Source organism: Callithrix jacchus, chromosome 4 (genome assembly GCF_049354715.1).
Source record: "Callithrix jacchus isolate 240 chromosome 4, calJac240_pri, whole genome shotgun sequence".
Taxonomy (NCBI): Eukaryota; Metazoa; Chordata; class Mammalia; order Primates; family Cebidae; genus Callithrix; species Callithrix jacchus.
In genome coordinates, this window is record NC_133505.1 from 115,026,983 (window position 1) to 115,045,594 (window position 18,612).

Sequence of the window (18,612 nt, forward strand, 5' to 3'; positions counted from 1 at the left end):
TGAGCCTGGATAGTTCAGAAAATGATAAATGATAATATGAAAAGAAATTAGAGAGTTATAGAAGGGAACTAAATTTGGTGAGAGGAGGGAAGGAAATTACGTAATTAGCTTTATCTTTATTTTTTTTGTTTTTTTGAGACGGAGTTTTGCTCTTGTCACCCAGGCTGGAGTGCAATTGTGCAAGCTCCACTCACTGCCACCTTCGCCTCCTGGGTTCAAGTGATTCTCTTGCCTCAGCCTCCTCAGTAGCTGGGATTATAGGCTCCTGCCACCATGCTCAGCTAATTTTTTGTGTATTTTCAGTAGAGACAAGGAGTTTCGCCATGTTGGCGAGGATGGTCCCGAACTCCTGGCCTCAAGTGATCCTCCTGCCTTGGCCTTTCAAAGTGCTGGGATTATGAGCATGAGCCACCATGCCTGGCCATGTTTAATGGTTTTTAGATGTAGAGATTAATGCATTTGCATTTAGGTGTTTAGATAATCATGAGTACGCATACTTACGCTGGAAATGATGTTAATTCTTCCTCTTGCTCGACCCTGCCTATCAGAAGCCTAAGTCTTCAGACTGTGGAATCAGAACAACAGTAGCAATGTCTACCAGTGGACCTTTGTTCTGATTATTATGGGAGGGGGTAAACTGCATACCTATAAAATGGGAGCAAATAGCCCCTTGATTATATTTCCTAAATTATTACATATATTTTTTTTGGAGATTCGATAATTTAAAGCATTTATTTGGAAGGTTTTGCTTGAACAGCAAGCAACAGATGAGACTTTTACTTTTCTTATTGTTTTAATTAAGGTGTAATCGACTTACAATGAAATGCCCAGATTGTATGTGTTTGATGAGTTTGACAAAAGTAGAAAGCCATGTAGCACATACTGTTATCAAGATACCAGTTTCTGTCGCCTCAGAAACTTCCTCCCACCTCTTCTCATTAATCCCCATTATCCTTCCCTTCTCCCAGAGGGAATTATTTTTCTGATCTCTTTCACCATAGATAAGCTCTGCCTGTTCTTAAACTTTATAAAAATGGAATATACATCATGTACCCTTTTGTGTCTGGCACCTTTATAAACTTTTATTTTGAACTAAGTATAAATTCACAAGATGTTGCAAAAATAGTACTGAGAGGTCCTGTGTACCCATCACCCAGCTTCTCCCAGTGGTGATATCTTACATAACTGTTACACGTTATCAAACCCAGGAAATCGACATGGATACCCCACAGTTACCTAGAGTACTATATCTGGCTTATTTTGCTTAGCATATTGTTTTTGAGATTAGATGAAGCATTTTTAGGGATTAGTGTTTTTTATTGATTACTAGACTGGCTAATTTTTTAATGATGTATTTGTTAATGGGTAGGGGATATCTATTTCCTACTTACGGAGTTTCTTTCCTATAAAAGAATTGCCAGCAGCATAACCATTCACGTATCCAGTTGCCACAAGAGAGTAGGTATTCGGGGCCCAGGTTCTTCCTCTCTCTTTCTCTTCCCTTTCCTGGGAAGGAGCGGTCTACAGGCAATTCATCGTCTCCTCTGATTCTCCAGGGAGAGCAGATCTGAAGATCTGAGACGACTCAGAGGCCTAAACATGTAATGCCTTGGGTTTTTTATTTGGAAATAAAAGACTAACAAGGATGGGGATGGGGAGAAGGTTATCTCCTTGGTTGGAAGATGTGGCTATAGCTGAGGCAGGTGTGCTTTCTGATCCTGAGGCCTTGAATTAGATTTACCCACCCAGTCACAGAACAGGTCTGCCCCTGGAAGAGCAGAAAACACTTGTCTTCTGATGGCAGCTCACATCTAAAAGAGGAAGGGAAGAGAGGCCCAGGTAGGGGCTGGACTGGGAGTGTCTGATTCCTGTCTCAAGCTCACCAATCAGGAAGTGAGGGTGGTGGGTGGCCAGGAGTCTTATGCTAAAAGACAGATCAACGGTGGAAAATGAGGCTCCTACTGTGTCTGAGGAGAGCCATTTGCTCTCAATTAGTGCCCTGTCTGCTTAGCCTCCTCTTTTCACTGTAGATGTGTTAGCTGTGGCACTGAAGAAATGTCACTAGCTTTAGCCTATAATTGTGAATAGTGGTGTCATTGCTCAGTAGTTCTTAATGCACTATCTTTTTCAGACTCCTTTTTCTTGTTTTGCTGCATTGGCATTCTATATTGTTTGTATGATATTCAAAATTTCTCCTATATTGATACATAGCCACAACTAGAAGAATCAGCTACTTACTCATTTTAGCGAGGTAACTAACATAGAGGCAGTAAATGGAGAAACAACAATAAGCAGAACCACATGCTAAATAGAGTCTCAAAGTAGGACACTGGGGACTTACGGAGGACAGAAGCATTTTCTGCTAGGTCGGACACCTATGTTAGGGATGTGCCAAGTAGGCCTGTGTAGCCAGGCACCAAGTGTTATCAAGGACTGTGAGTTAATATTACCTTCATACGCATATACCTTAATAAATTCCTGTAAAAGCTTAGAAATGCTTGTTATCAGTGGTTTCATATGTCTAGCAGCCTCTTGTCATTGGTTTTTTTTTTGTCTCAGCCAGAACTGTACAAATCATATATGAGAAAACATGAAACTTCTTGGGTTACCACACAGGCTCTGGTTTTGGCATATATGTGGCCTCAATTGGACACAAATTCAAAGAAATGAATGCGTTTTTATTAATAGAGGAGATGGTTTAGCTGAGGTTGGAAAATAGCGGCTTCGGTCTTAAATCATTTCACACTGTTTGTGGTCTCTGGCAGCTGTGTTTATTCTTTCACAACATCAGTGGGAAGTCAACCATTTTGCACTTGGCACTTAAGTTGAGATACAGCTCGAGGGATTTTAGTTGTGGATATTCCAGAAGATTGCAAAATGCTTTTAGAGACCAGTGCCAAATAGACTAGGGAGGCAGTAGACCAAGAAATAGAGGCCAAGGTGCCAGCCTACCTGGGAGCTGATACACTTCTGAGCTTCAGTGAGTCACAAGCCCCTCTGAGCTGGGGCAGCCTAGATGGCAGGTTGCCTTCTAGAGTAGAATCTGTTGAGTTCCTTGAGGACAGAGTACTCTGATGGAGGAAAGGTGCACAGGGAAAAGAGAGGGCCGTCCACTCTGGACATGTGTGTGTGTTGAGGTTGTCCCCACCTCGCACCCATCCACTGCATGCAATAGAGAATGCAGGAATGAGACCACAGCTGCTGGCCTATGTTGTGTCCTCAAGTCCAGTGATCCAAGTCAGGAGCTGCACCCCCCACCCCCCGCCGCCGCCTTTTTTTGTTTTTTGACACAGAGTCTCACTCTGTCACTCAGGCTGGAGTGCAGTGGTGCTATCAAAGGTGTGGCTCACTCTAACTTTTGCCTCTTGGGGTTCAAGCGATTCTCCTGCCTCAGCCACAAGAGTCACTGGGATTACAGACATGAGCCACTGGGCCCAGCCCCATATTTAAGACAAAGATCTTTTGTTTGCTAAGGTTTCTCAATAATTAATAGTTGAAAACACAATTTGAAATTGATAACTAAGTACCTATAGTCAACTTGAAAAAAACAGAAGCTAAAGCTTTTGAGTTCTAATTTTGCTGTATTAAAATGTGGTTTGTGCATTTATAAATGATCTAATTTCTTCTTCGTACATGTTTCCCCTTTAAAATGGGTCTCCCAATAGTGACTGCACAATGAAAACTTTGAGGCTTACATAATTCAGTGTGAGCTGGGCAGCTTTGCCAGCTCTCCGGGCATTTGACCTGACTGAGGGTGGTACCTGTTATGATCAAAGAATTTGGGGAACATGGAAAGAAGCTGTCTCAAGTGAGCACCAGAAGGTTGTCAGGTGTAGCTGAGTGATTTTTCAGCAGATTAGTAACCAGAAGCAGAATGGAATGTTTCTTCCTGGATATTTACCAAAACCTGAGGTTCCTTTTTGTCCTAAACATCACCTAACGATGGCTAATAAGCAAGGACACTTATATTTTTATTCATCCTTTTGGTGGATTATCAGTGCCATTTTCTTCTCTTTTTTCTTCTTCCTACTGGCTGCCTTCTGACTCACTGTATCAGTTCCACAGGATTGCAAGTTAGGAGATGGGGAAAAAAAGAATTAAAACTTGTGTTTTTCAGTGTGTCATTTCTTGGTGAAATGCTACTTAAGGGGTTGGAAATTTCTCTAAGTCCTTTAGAGACTAAGCAAGTATCTAGGTGTTCATTTAACTTAAACTTTTTTTAAGTAAGGGATTTGAGATGGTTTGAAAGATTATATACAATATAGGCCAGGCGCAGTGGCTCACACCTGTAATCTCAGCACTTTGGAAGGCCAAGGCGGGCAGATCACAAGGTCAGGAGTTCAAGACCAGCCTGGCCAACATGGCGAAACTCTATCTCTACTAAAAATACAAAAATTAGCTGGGCATGGTGGTGTATGCCTGTAATCCCAGCTTCTCAGGAGGCTGACACAGGAGCATTGCTTGAACCAGGACTCTGGAGGTGGAGGTTGTAGTGAGTCAAGATTGCACCACTGCACTCCAGCCTGGGCAACAGAGGGAGACTCCGTCTCCAAAAAAAAAATAAAAAAAAAAAAAAGAAAGATTATATACAATATATATACAATAGAAAAGAAAAATGTGTATCTAAGTTTGTGCATTTATAAATAATATACATTAGAATAGTAAGTTGAGAAAGAAATGGATGGATACCTCCAAGCATAAAGCTTGGCCATGGATTAACTCCCGCTTTGGGGGCAGGCCCAGTGGGGGGGCTTTGGGGCAGGGGTAGGTGGGAAATAAAGACCCTCTGAGCAGAGCGCAGAGCTCATTGGTGATTTTCACAGATTTATCTCTGTTCAACTGAGAGTTCTTGTTTTTGTTTTGTTTTGTTTTGTTTTAATTTTCATTTGTATACAATGAATTTAAAAGTTGGAGTAAAATTCAGAGTGAAGTGTGTTGACTTGGAACTTGCCTTTACTGTGACCACATGATTTAGCTAGACTTGCCTCCCCACACCCAATTTTTGTTTGTTTATTTGTTTTTGCATTTTTTTTCCAGAAAAAGCTACTGGTCTGAGCATTCAGAGCCCCACTGTCATCCCACAGTCAGATTGGTGGCTCTCAGAGGTTGGTGACAGTCTCTCAAGATAGAGACCTTCAGAGTTGCACCTGCCTGGGTGACCTCTTTCTGATCCTTCTCCCTCAGGGCTTTAAGCCCTGGTTCATCCAGGCATCTGTTAAACTCCTGCACTTTCTTGCCAGAGGTGTCTTAAAGGGGAAAACTCCCTTTTTATCTCTCCTGTCTCTTATTTCTTCCTTCTCCTTCCCCTTCTCATTTGCTCATCCAGCCCTCCAGCAGCTGAACATTTAAGAGCTTTTTATGAGCGCATTTGTTGTCCTCTGAGTAGGAAGAGAAATAAGAAGTGGTTTATATCCTAGAGGAGTTCACCATGGGAGAGAAGGTACCTGAAACAGTGAGGATGCTTTTGTGATGGGGGTTATAGAGGCAGCAACAGGATGCTTTGGTAACATAGAAGAGGAAATGACTGGTCAGCCTTGGAAAGGACTTCATAGAGAAGTTATCCTGAGCTGGGTTCTGAAAAATAAGCAGGAGGCTGGGCATGGTGACTCATGCCTATGATCCTAGCACTTTGGAAGGCTGAGGCCGGCAGATCACTTGAGGTCAGGAGTTCAAGACTAGCCTGGCCAACATGGTGAAATCTCTCTCTACTAAAAATACAAAAATTAGTGGGGGCATGGTGGTGGGCACCTGTAATCCCAGCTACTTGGGGGAGGCTAAGGCAGAAGAATTGCTTGAACCCGGGAGGTGGCGGTTGTAGTGAGCCAGGATTGCTCCACTGCACTCCAGCCTGGGCATCAGAGCAAGACTCTGTCTCAAAAAGAAGCCTGAGCTGGGTAACTCTCTAGAGTCCATTTTTCTTTCATTCATAATTTTTGATTCCTCTGCGTTAAAAAAAAATCATCTTAAAATCTATCTACCTCAGAGATACTGTCTGCTTAGCCCATGGCGTTCTGATATCCCAGTCTTTCCTTTGTAGATGTTCACCCATTCATTCGTGCCATTAGTAAATGCCTATTGAGCACCCACCATGTACCAGGCACTAGACTTGGAGCTGGAAGTACAGTGGTGAAAGGCACTAGACTTGGAGCTGGAAGTACAGTGGTGAAAAGGATGAACCAGGTTTATGCCCTTCCTGAAGCTTCTAGTCTGGAGGGATATAAATAACTTAGTATGAAGTAGAGTTTATGGGCCCTATATGATATGAGATGAAGCTTGATAGGTTGAGAAGGATCAGATCTATTAAGCCCTGTAGTCCATGGTCAGGGAACTGAATATTATCCTGGGAGCTATGGACAAAAAGTCAGTATGGCTTGGGGTAACAGAAGGCAGAAAGGCAGCATTCTGGGATGTCTCTGCTTGAGCAACTAGGTTGATGGTATCACCCACTGAATTACTGCTGTGTATTTTTCAAATGTGTGGTATGTTTCATGTACATTATTTCTGCCAGCACCACAAATGACAAACTTGGAAATATGTAAGGTATGTATATTACTCAACTCTGTGTATCACATGCAGTAAATGGGTAGGGATTTCGATCAGATGATGTGTCACATATAAATGTGGGCTTTCTCTCCTGACTTTGGTTATTTATGAAAGTTGTATATGTGGGGCAGAATAACCTTGAGCTGTCTAAACTTTTTCTAATGAGATGAGAATAAGGCCTGAGAAGGGGAAAAAATTGAGATTAAAACAAGAAAATAAAAGTTCCTAAGGAAACTATGATCCTTTCTGCTGGTGTCCTTTCTGCCAGAGGTTAGATGGAGGGAGTGTGAAGATGACTGTGGATTGGGATGCCCTATCTTTGATGCTTTGGGGACAGGGAAAAGGAACCGTTGGTGTGCAGTGACTGGAATGGGTATTTCATGTTTCCCGTAGTGTCTGTCTGCCTTGGAGTCACACAGGCATCTGTACTCTGGTCTCTATGGAAGAGAATTTTGAGGTATCCTCTGAATTGATGTAAACCAGTAGTGTTCAAGTGCCTGGGCTGTCTCAGGAGAACAGGTAGAAACAGGGTCAGATGATGAGAATTTTCCATTTTGTGACAGCAACAGAATTCCTAGAATGGTTCATTAGTCTTCACAAAAGATCCATTCCTGGCTGGGCGCAGTGGCTCACCCCTGTAATCCCAGTACTTTGGGAGGCTGAGGTGGGTGGATCACTTGAGGCCAGGAATTCGAGACCAGCCTGGCCAACATGGCAAAACCTCGTCTCTACTAAAAATACAAAATTAGCCAGGCATGGTGGCATGCACCTGTAATTCCAGCTACTTGGGAGGCTGTGGCACAAGAATTGCTTGAATGGGGGAGATGGAGGTTGCAGTGAGTCGAGATCCTGCCACTGTACTTTAGCCTGGATGACAGAGGGAGACTCTGTCGCAAAAAAAAAAAAAAAAAAAAATCCATCCCTTAGGTTATAGGAATAGTTATCACTATATTGTGATATTACACAGATCCATGGGTTAAGTGGAATGCTCAAATAGTTTGTTTAACCTCCAACGTCTGGGATACTGAAACTTTCAGGGAAGAATTTACAGAATCATGTATAATTGAATTGATTGCAAAAGACGTGTACCATTTATTTGAAGGATTTTTTTTTTTACATTTTCTGTGTTTTCAGGGTAGTCAGTTAAAATTTAACATATCTTTTAGTTGCTGTTGTTATAAGGAAAAACCATGTCATCTGAATAATTGTTTTTAAAAGTATATTTACTATGGCTATAGTGATGCTTTATGTTTACACGATGCTTTACAGTATTAGATAAGTAATAAAAACAGTGCTAAATGTTTCCATTTGCTACACACAACCCCCTGAGAGGTGAGCAGTGCTTGTTCACCCACTTTTCACAGATGAGGAAATGGGGAAGTAGTGGCTAGCCCCAGGCACTTCACTAGGAAGAGAAATGGGACTTGAATCCCTGTCATTTGACTCTTAACTGTTGGCAGCGATGCCATGCACACATCTCATCTCATTGAATCCTCACAACTGCTGGGCACGTATCATCACCTCTGCACTATTGATGAGAAAAATGTGCTCTGGGAAGTTAAATAACTAACCCAGGCTGACAGGTGTTGGGGTTGAACTGGCTCTTAACCAGTAGCTGGCCTGTACTGTCCTACAAGGAAGGAGCACACTGCATATTAAAATTATTCAATCACGTTAGTTTTATGATGAACTAAACTCTTCTCTTCTTGACTCTTTGACAAAGTTAAAGTAGATAGCTTTCCTGAAAATTTTTTTACAAACTAAGACAAATTTGTGAGATCTTCTTGCCTCTTGGGAGAGAATGCAACTAAAGATCTTAAATATTCCTTGGCCGCATCATTAGCTGATGCTACTTATAAAAAAGCATAGAACAATCAGATGAGAATACCTATAAAATAAAAAAAGAAAAAGAAAAACATAGAACAAGAAATTTCTAATCTGTGGAACTGATGTGGCTATCATAGGGCTGGTTGGAGATCTTAGGACTGTTAACAAACCTAGATGATGATTTGTTTAACCCTCGCTTTGGGGTATACCCATGGCTTACTAAGGTTAACATTCCATTCCTTGCCTTTGAACTAAATTAGGCTTTCTTTGTTTTCTTTTGTCGCTACTTGTGCCTAGGCTCACATTCTCTGTGGGAGATGCGTAGTGGGAGCTTGGTTTAGCTACTGATGTAAGGAAATTTATGAGATGAATTGTACTGTGCTGCTTTGTGTGGTTATACTTTTTCAGTTTAAAAAAAAGTGACACAAGCATGCTTTTATCCTAGGTGACTGCTACACTGAGAAACTTGGTTGATTCACCATTAGTAAGAAGTAAGTTCCTAAGCATCAGTGCCCTTCCCCAGCTCTGCACGGTGATGGAACAGTACATGGGTGACAAGGACGTCTGTACCAATATTGCCAGAATATTCAGGTAGGTAGACTTAACACGTGAACTAGCCTTACAAAAATGCTAATGCTTAGATTTTTGGTTATCTTCAATATTTGCCTGAGTGACTGGCCAAGGAATCCTTTCTCTTCTTCTTTTTACATCACCTACCAGTAAGGGTGAATATAGTGGCCCAAGTCAAAAATGAACAATTCAAACAAATGACTCCATTGCCTATGTCATTCTATTGTGATTCTAAACTCATTGGTTGTTAAGTCATTTTAGTTCTTTGGTGAGTTATGAGCTACTGCAGCATTTGCTTAATCTTCTCAGCTTATTTGAGATTCAAAAAAAACTGTATACAAAACAAAGCAAACATTCCAGTTTGCTGGGAAATAAACAGGAGTTTTAAATCAGAAAGGGGACCAATGCTTAGAAAGTCTGATCTGACTTTGTAATAGGTTATTCTACTTCAGCGATTTGAACTTTGGTTCACACTTGTGCTTCATGTCTACACTTATTTTATTTCTTCCAGAAGTAAGGATCATTTAAATCCAGGTTGGCTCAAAGTAAGGTGTTGTTAAATTTCAGAGCTGTCTTTAAATTATGCATTTCTGTTTCCTCCCGCTCTTTGTCAGTATTCTTACATAATGATTCTTCTTGGAAGCATGGGGCTTTTCTTGAACTGTAATGCTGTAGTTGTTTAAAGAAATGCAAAGTTTCCTGAATTGGTACTTGACCCCAGGACCCCTGGATGCGGATGTGAGTCCAGATCTGATTTTTCTTTTTAAATGAATGTCAACTTGTATTATAGATTAAATGGTACGCAGGTTTGTTACATAGGTAAATTGTGTGACATGGAGGTTTGGGGTCTCCACAGTTTTTTCACCCAGGCAATAAGCATAGTACCCAACAGGTGGTTCCTCAGCCCCAGCCCCAGCCCCCTCCTTCCCTCCAGATCTGATCTTTTTAGACTGTACTTCCCTGAGCTTTGTTCTGGATTCCTAATTACTACCTATCTAAAGCATTGTAAAATCATAAGGAATTTGTTTTTGCTTATAGTGTCATGTAGGGGTCCAACTTCATATTTTTCCCATGTGGATAGTTGATTGTTCCAGCACCTTTTACTGACTATGCTGTCCTTTCTCACTGATTTTGTCAGTCAGACAGAAGTTTCCATGTAATTGCAGGTTTGTTTCTGGGCATTCGATTTGGTTTTTCCTCAGACCTGTCCCACAGTGTACTCACTATTATAGATTTAATTTGAGTCTTGCTATAAGATGAATCCTTCACTTTTTGTTGTTGAGATGGGGTCTCACTCTGTCACCCAGGCTGAAGTGCAGTCGCACAAATATGGCTCACTACAGCTTCAACTACCCAGGCTTAAACGATCCTCCCACCTCAGCCTCCCTAGTAGCTGGGACCACAGGTGCACGCCACCATGGTCAGCCAATTTTATTATTTGTAGAAACGAAGTCTTGCTATGTTGCCCAGGCTGGTCTCAAACTCCTGGGCTCAAGTGATCCTCCTGCCTCAGCCTCCCAAAGTGCTGGGATTGCAGGTGTGAGCCACCTTGCCTGGCCTTCAAATTCCTCACTTTTTTTCTTTTTTAAGATCCAAACTCTTGGTCAGCACAGTGGCTCATGCCTGTAATCCCAGAACTTTGGGAGGCCAAGGTAGGGGGATCACTTGAGCCCAAGCATCTGAGACCATCCTGGACAACATGGTGAAACCCATTTCTAGTGCCTCCCCTACACCCCTTGTCAACAAATTAGCTAGACATGGTGGTGTGTACCTGTAGTACCAGCTACTTGAGAGGTCAAGGTGGGAGGATTGCTTGAGCCTGGGGGGTGGAGGTTGCAGTAAGCCAAGATAGTGCCACTTGCACTCCAGTCTGGGCAACAGAGCAAGACTCTAAAAAAAAAAAATTCAGACTCTTCTTGTTCTTTTCCCTCCCTTACGAACTTATTAACCTTTTATCAGTACCTCTTTTAAAATATTTACTTATTTAGGTATTGTAGCTGTCTCCTACAGGAAGGATATCCAAGAATCTTGATGAACATTAGGACTAGGAATTTGTAGCTGCTCTTGGATTTTCTATGCATATTGTCTGCATGTAATTTTTTTTTTCAATTATTATAACTCTTTCCCCTGTCCTCATCTCTTCTTTATTGCATTGTTTAGGAGTTCAGCACACAATTGTGAATGTTGGGCCTGTTGTCTTTCTTCTGACTTTAAAGGAAATAGTTTCGTGGTTTTATTAGTTGAAAATAATATTTGTTGTAGGTTTTCATAACTACCCTGAAATTAAGGACTGACTTTTTTTCTCATTAATGGGTGTTAAGTTTTGTCAAACACTTGCCCTGAATCTTTTCATAAACTTTTTTTTTTTTTTTGAGACAGAGTTTCGCTCTTGTTACCCAGGCTGGAGTACAATGGCGCGATCTCGGCTCACCGCAACCTCTGCCTCCTGGGTGCAGGCAATTTTCCTGCCTCAGCCTCCTGAGTAGCTGGGATTACAGGCATGCACCACCATGCCCAGCTAAGTTTTTGTATTTTTAGTAGCGATGGGGTTTCACCATGTTGACCAGGATGGTCTCGATCTCTTGACCTCGTGATCCACCTGCCTCGGCCTCCCAAAGTCCTGGGATTACAGGCGTGAGCCACCACACGTGGCATCCGTTTACTTTGTTGATAGTTTCTTTTGCTGTGCAGAAGCTCTTAAATTTAATTAGATCCCATTTGTCAACTTTGCTTTTGTTGCGTTTGCTTTTAGTGTCTTTGTCATGAAATCTTTGCCTGGTATGTCCAGGATAGTATTGCCTAGGTTATCTTCCAGGGTCTTTATAGTTTTGGATTTTACATTTAAGTCTTTAATCCATCTTGAGTTGATTTTTGTATACAGTGAAAGGAAGGGGTCCAGCTTCAGTCTTCTGCCTATGGCTAGCCTGTTACCCCATCATCATTTATTGAATAAAAAGTCTTTTCTCCATTGTTTGTTTTTGTCAGCTTTGTTGACGATCATGTGGTTGTAGGTGGGCAGCCTTACTTCTGGGCTCTCTATTCTGTTCCATTGGTCCGTGTGTCTGTTTTTGTACCAGTACCATACTATTTTGGTTACCACAGTGCTGTAATGTAGTTTGAAGTTGGGCATGTGATATCTTTAGTTTTGTTCTTTTTATGTAGGATTCCTTGGCTATTTGGGCTCTTTTTCGGTTCCATGTAAATTTTAAAATAGTTTTTTTTTTCTAGTTCTGTGAAGAATGTCATTGGTAGTTTGATAGGAATAGCATTGAATCTATAAATTTGGGCAGTTTGGCCATTTTAATGATGTTAATTATTCCTACCCATAAGCATGGAATGTTTTCCCATTTGTGTGTGTCTTCTCTGATTTCTTTGAGCAGTGTTTTGTAATTCTCATTGTAGAGATCTTTTACCTCCCTGGTTAGCTGTATTCTCAGGTATTTTATTCTTTTTTTGGCAGTTGTGAATGAGATGGCCTTTCTGATTCAGCTCTGAGCTTGGCTGTTGTTGGTGTACAGGAATGCTAGTGATTTTTATACATTGATTTTGTATCCTGAAACTGCTAAAGTTGTTTATCAGCTGAAGGAGCTTTTGGGCTGAAATGATGGGGTTTTCTAGATGCAGAATCATTGGTGAGTGTTGGACCTGTTGTCTTTCTTCTGACTTTAAAGGAAACATTTTCATGGTTACACCAGTTGAAAATAATATTTGTTGTAGGTTTTCATAGCTACCCTTCTGCAAACAGAGAAAGTTTGACTTCCTCCCTTTCTGTTTGGATGCCCTTTATTTCCTTCTCTTGACTGATTACTCTGGCTAGGACTTCCAATACTACATTGCATAGGAGTGGTGAGAAAGGGCATCCTTGTCTTGTGCTGGTTTTCGTGGGAAATGCTTCCAGCTTTTGCCCATTTAGTATGATATTAGCTGTGGGTTTGTCATAGATGGTGCTTATTATTTTGGGATCTGTTCCTTCAATACCTAGTTTTTTGTTTTGTTTTTTGAGATGGAGTCTCACTCTGTTGCCCAGGCTGGAGTACAGTGGCATGATCTTGGCTCACTACAACCTCTGCCTCCTGGGTTCAAGCAGTTCCCCTGCCTCAGCCTCCAGAGTAGCTGGGATTACAGGCACGTGCCACCATGCCTGGCTAATTTTTGTATTTTCAGTAGAGACAGAGTGTCATTAAATTGGCCAGGCTGGTCTCAGGCTCCTGACCTCAGTGCTGGATTACAGGTGTGAGCAAGCCACCATGCCTGACACCAGTACCTAGTTTATTAATAGTTTCTAACATTAAGGAGTGTTGAATTTTATCAAAAGCCTTTTCTGTGTCTATTGAGATAATCATGTGGTTTTTGTCTTTAGTTCTGTGTGTATGATAAATCACATTTACCTGAATTGCTTTTGATTATGGATTTTCTTTTCTAAATCTGTTAATGTAGTAAGTTACATTAATAAAGTTTCTTGGTTTAACCGTTATATATTGCTCGGTTTGGTTAACTAATATTTTGTTTAGGATTTGTCATTGGTGACCATGAGTTACATTGAACTGTATTTTTCCCTTCTTATATTGTCCTTGTCTGGGTTTAGTGTTAAATTTATACTGGCCTCATAAAATGGGTTGGTAGGTAATCGAATTTTTTCTTTTTACTAGAAGAGGCTGTGAAAAGTTTTAAAAACTTGCTCAAAATGCTATTTTTATCCTGGGTCTATATGTGTGTATGTATATGTGAATATTGTTGACTACTGATTCAATTTCTTCCTATATGGTTATTATATATTTCTTCTTTCTACTTGGTTCAGTTTCAAAAAGTTATACTTCTCTAGGAATTTGATAATTTTATCCAAGTTTTCAAACAATGTGAGAGTTGTTCCAAATATTCTCATTATTATTTTAATCTCAGTTGTATCTCTGATTATGCCTCCTTTTATTACCTATTTAACAGATATTTGTATAGCACTTACAACATGCTAGGCAATATTCTGAATACTTTCCAAATACGAATTCATTTCATCCTTATAACAACTTTTAAAAATATGTATTATTATTGTCATTATCATTTTACATATGAGGAAACTGAGGCATAGAGAAGTTTAGCTGTTTTCCCGAGATCACACAACTGGTATGTGGTAGAGCTGCATTCAAACCATAGTCTGGCTCTAGAATTCATACTTCGGACTCCTGTGATACTCTGCGTCTTCATTGTTAATAATGATTTTCTTTCCTAATTTTGATTATTCGTGCTGTTTCTCTTTTTCCTTAGTCTTGCTAAATCTTCCCTATTTTATTAGTTTTTACCAAGAACAAATCTATTTATTGATCCACTTTGTTGTATGCTTGCTTCTTGTCTTATTCCTTCTGCTCTTACCCTTATTAATCCTTTTCTTCTCTCTGTGAATATATCCTATTTTTCTTCTAACTATTTTAGTAAAAAATGTAACTCCTTTATTTTCAGCTTCCTTAAGCCTACAAATTTTCCTGTAAATACTAATTGGAGGAAATTAATGTTTACAAAGTTTTTTTGTCATTTTTTTGATAGAGTCTTGCTCTGTCGTCCAGGCTGTAGCGCAATGTTGCCATCTCGGCTCACTGCAACCTCCGCCTCTCAGGTTCAGGTGATTTTCTTGCCTCAGCCTCTGTAGTAGCTGGCCCTACAGCATGTGCCACCACGCCCAGCTAATTTTTTTGTTTTTTTTTTTTTTTTTTTTTTTAGTAGAGATGGGGTTTTGCCATGTTGGCCAGGCTGGTTTTGAACTCCTGTTCTCAAGCGATCCTCCTGCTTCAGCCTCCTGAAGTGCTGGGATTATAAGTGTGAGCCACTGCAGCTGGCCCATCCTGCAAGTTTTGATTTGTAATATTTTCATTACTGATATTTAAGTATTTCTTTTGTAATTTTCATGTTTCTTTGACCCGTAAATTATGTGTTCTTACATTCCCAAAAAAATGTTTTTTTAAAAATGTAGTTTTTAAATGGTTCCTAAGTTTTTTGTTTTTGAGACAGAGTCTTGCACTGTTGCTCAGGCTGAAGTGCAGTGGAATGATCTCAGCTCACTGCAACCTCCGCCTCCTAGGTTCAAGCAATTCTCCTGCCTCAGCCTCCCTAGTAGCTGGGACTATAGGCACACACCGCCATGCTTGGCTAATTTTTTGTGTTTTTAGTAGAGATGGGGTTTCAACATGTTGGCCAGGATGGTCTCAATCTCCTGACCTCGTGATCCACCCATCTCGGTCTCCCAAAGTGCTGGGATTACAGGTGTTAGCCACTGTGCCCAGCCAATGGTTTCTAATTTAGTTGCACTTCGACTTGAGAATGTGGTCTTTGAGATACCAGTTCTGTGAAAATTTACTGAGACTTGTTTATGGCCTGGTACGTGGTCAAATTTTTAACATATTAATGATGTTTTACCTATTGATTCATCAATTAGAAATATACGAACATCTCCTGATTTGTTGTGGGTTTGTCAATATTGCCTTATGGGTTTTGTTTGTTTGCTTGCTTACTTGCTTTAGAAATTTTGAAGCTGTTTTCAAGGCTGTCTGCTTTAAGGTCTGTCTATTTTGCCTAATATTAGTATAGCACTACCAATCTAGTATATTAACGCAGGTTTTTATTTATTTGTTTGTTTTGAATGCATAGGAATTCTTTTTGTTTGTTTTTTTGGTTTGTTTTGAGGCAGAGCTTTGCCCCATTGCCTAGTCCAGAGTGCCATGGTGCAATCTTGGCTCACTGCAACCTCTGCCTCCTGGGTTCAAGCCTCAGCCTGCCTCAGCCTCCAAAGTAGCTGGGATTACAGGCACATGCCACCACACCCAGCTAATTTTTGTATTTTTGTAGAGATGGGGTTTCACTATGTTGGCCAGGCTGATCTCAAGCTCCTGACCTCAAGAGATCCACCTGCCTCAGCTTCCCAAAGTGCTGGGATTATAGGCATGAGCCACCATGCCTAGCCTATTAAAGCAGTTTTACATTTGCTTCTGATGTGGTCCCAGGGGACTCACTGGTATCCAATGAGATTTCATGTAAATTTCATGTAAGTTTGTGTTTTCTGAACTATGTGGATAGTGTAAATTCACATCACATACATAAGTTACCTTTTAAAAGTTTCTGGATCCATCTCTCTATAGTTTAGAGCAGATAGCAAGCCTCCTTGCAGCTTCTCTGAACTGATGTGTAGAGTATTTTTAGACTCCTTTCTTGAACTGGGCAATATTTTGAAGGTCTGCATTTAAAGTGATACTATGTGTACTTGAATTTTATAGAAAAACAAAGTTTACCTTTATTTTCCCATTTGGCATTTCTGCAGCAAACTTACTTCTTACCGTGACTGCTGTGGAGCCTTGGCCAGCTACTCCAGATGTTATGCCTTGTTTTTGAATCTAATTAACAAATACCAGAAGGAGCAGGTCAGTTCCTCATTCATATAATTCTTCAATGAGTCTTTACATTAATGTATTTGTGTAAGCCGACGTTGAATGTCTTTATGTTTTATATGTACAGGTTTCTATAAGAAACTTCCATTAGATGTATTATGGCCTGCCCCAGGAGGCAGTGAGTTACCAATAGGGGTTGAAGAAGGAGTAGTCTGAGGCAGAAATGGAATGCTGATGTTCTAGGAAGTTTCCTGATTTAGGAAGGAAGGTGGTACATTATAACAATATTTTTCCTCCCAGTGATCTGTAGACAGCCTACATGGGAGTCACCTTAGGGTGGGGTTAGGAGTGTAACCCCACCCCCAGGGTTATTTCCCTAATGCTTATTTCCTGGTTTCATCCCAGACTACTAAGTCAGCTTGGTGGGGTAAGACCTGGTCGTCTGCATTTTAACAAGAACCACAGGACTTCTGATGCAAATGAAGGTTTGCAGCTCCCCCACGCTGGATATTCCCTGAAGATCCTTCTAGCCCTTAAATTCTCTAATTCTCTGACCCCATTGTTTAAAAGATGACATTTCTAGGTAAAGTGCTTAAATGAAATAATTTAGTTGTAATGAATCAAGGCAAAAATGTATATAGTTGTTTTAAAAAGGAAGAACTCACAAATGACTTCTCATTGATCAAATCATAATACTTCATACAAACATTAATTTTTATTATGTTTTTAAATATACATTAAAGCAAAGTCTACTTTTATTCACTTTTACAAATGATTTAAGTGACATCAACTTAGTGAAATATTTTGTCCATGAATACAATAAGTATTCATTTTAAATGTGGTAAATTTTCAACATCCTATAGTAAGTTTTACCAGTTTATGACCAAATAATTTATGTTTGTGCTAACAATATTTCAATCTAAAATTTTGTGTTTGTTTTATTAACCATATTAAGACCACCTCAAAACATAATCTCTGTTTGTTATTGACTAGCATTGAACTTATTTTTGTCTAGCTAACAACTTCTGCTGAGAATGACTAAATTTGTCAGGTTTTATACTATTTTAGCTTTTTATTAAAAGATCTCTCTGTAGATGACAGAAACTTCTATGCTCATAATATATCATTACTAGATGATAAAGATAAAAACCTTGTTTAAAGGGTGAATAAGATTTTGTTTAATTTTTTAAGACTGATTTAAAATATGCACTTGAATTTTTGATTCTGAACATTTGGATTACAATGCTTTTTCCTATGTATTTTATGTACTTTGACTGAAAGATTTCAAAGTACAGGAATATGCCTTGTCAGGTGAAGAATGAATTTGACTAATCTACCTTAAAATAGTCACCGTGTACTACTCATATAAGTGTCTACTAAACATTTCCTTTTTAGATGTTCGTACAATATACCATCACAACTATAATCCTTGGACAAATGAATTAATCCCATGAAAAGCTTAGCCACTCCTATTCCTGATTTTATTTTTTAAGGAAAAAAAATTAAATGATAGAAAAAATAATTATAGCTTTAAAAGAATTATTTTACTTATGTATGTATGTATGTATGTATTTATTTTGAGACAGGGTCTCACTTTGTTGCCCAGGCTGCGGTGCAGTGGCATGATCTCGGCTCACCGAAACCTTAACCTCCCAGGTTCAAGTGATTCTCCAGCCTTAGCCTCTCAAGTAGGGATTACAGGCATGCAATGCCACACCTGGCTAATTTTTTTTTTTTTTGGAGAGGCGGGGTTTCACCATGTTGTCCAGATTGTTCTCAAACTCCTGAGCACAAAGTTAAAGTGATCTGTCCACCTTGGCCTCCCAAAGTGCTGGGATTACAGGTGTGAGCCACTGCCGCCAACACAAAAGAATTCTTTTAGATGTTATACTTAAAAGAGATCTATTTATATATTTCATTTTGTAATTTAATGTTATGAATTATAATTATAATTTTATTTTCTTATCACTACTTTTTTTTTGTCTTGGTGCTTTGATCTTGGGTGATTTAGATGACTTTAATTAGAGAAGATTTATTTGCCTCGCACTGGAATTTTCAAATATGCACTAGAATTTTCAAACTTACAATTTTTTTAAAGGAAGAAAATTCATTAATTGAGTACTTATGAATAGTACTTATTGTTTTCTGGCATTACTCGTAGATACTTTTTGTTCATCTGGTTGGAGCTTAGATGATGGCCATATAGAATAAAACAACAAAAATCCTGGTATCTCGCCAATATGAGAGACTAGATAGAGATATCAGTATGGCTAAAAATATGCTTTTTCTAGTTTGAGTAACTAAA

The 18,612-nt window shown here is 39.7% G+C and overlaps 1 protein-coding gene across 17 annotated transcripts in view; it reads left to right on the forward strand.

Annotated features, from left to right (window-relative positions):
* The window catches only part of ARMC2 (armadillo repeat containing 2), a 145,775-nt gene that overhangs the window by 66,276 nt on the left and 60,887 nt on the right, over nt 1-18,612 (forward strand). For all 17 annotated transcript variants that reach the window (XR_013534467.1, XR_013534469.1, XR_013534468.1 and 14 more), the window contains 2 exons: nt 8,816-8,961; nt 16,241-16,340. Coding sequence is in view for 10 of the 17 variants with exons in the window: in XM_035296456.3 (XP_035152347.1) it covers nt 8,816-8,961; nt 16,241-16,340 (246 nt within the window). In the remaining 7 variants the exon portion in view is untranslated. The remainder of the gene's footprint in view (nt 1-8,815; nt 8,962-16,240; nt 16,341-18,612) is intronic.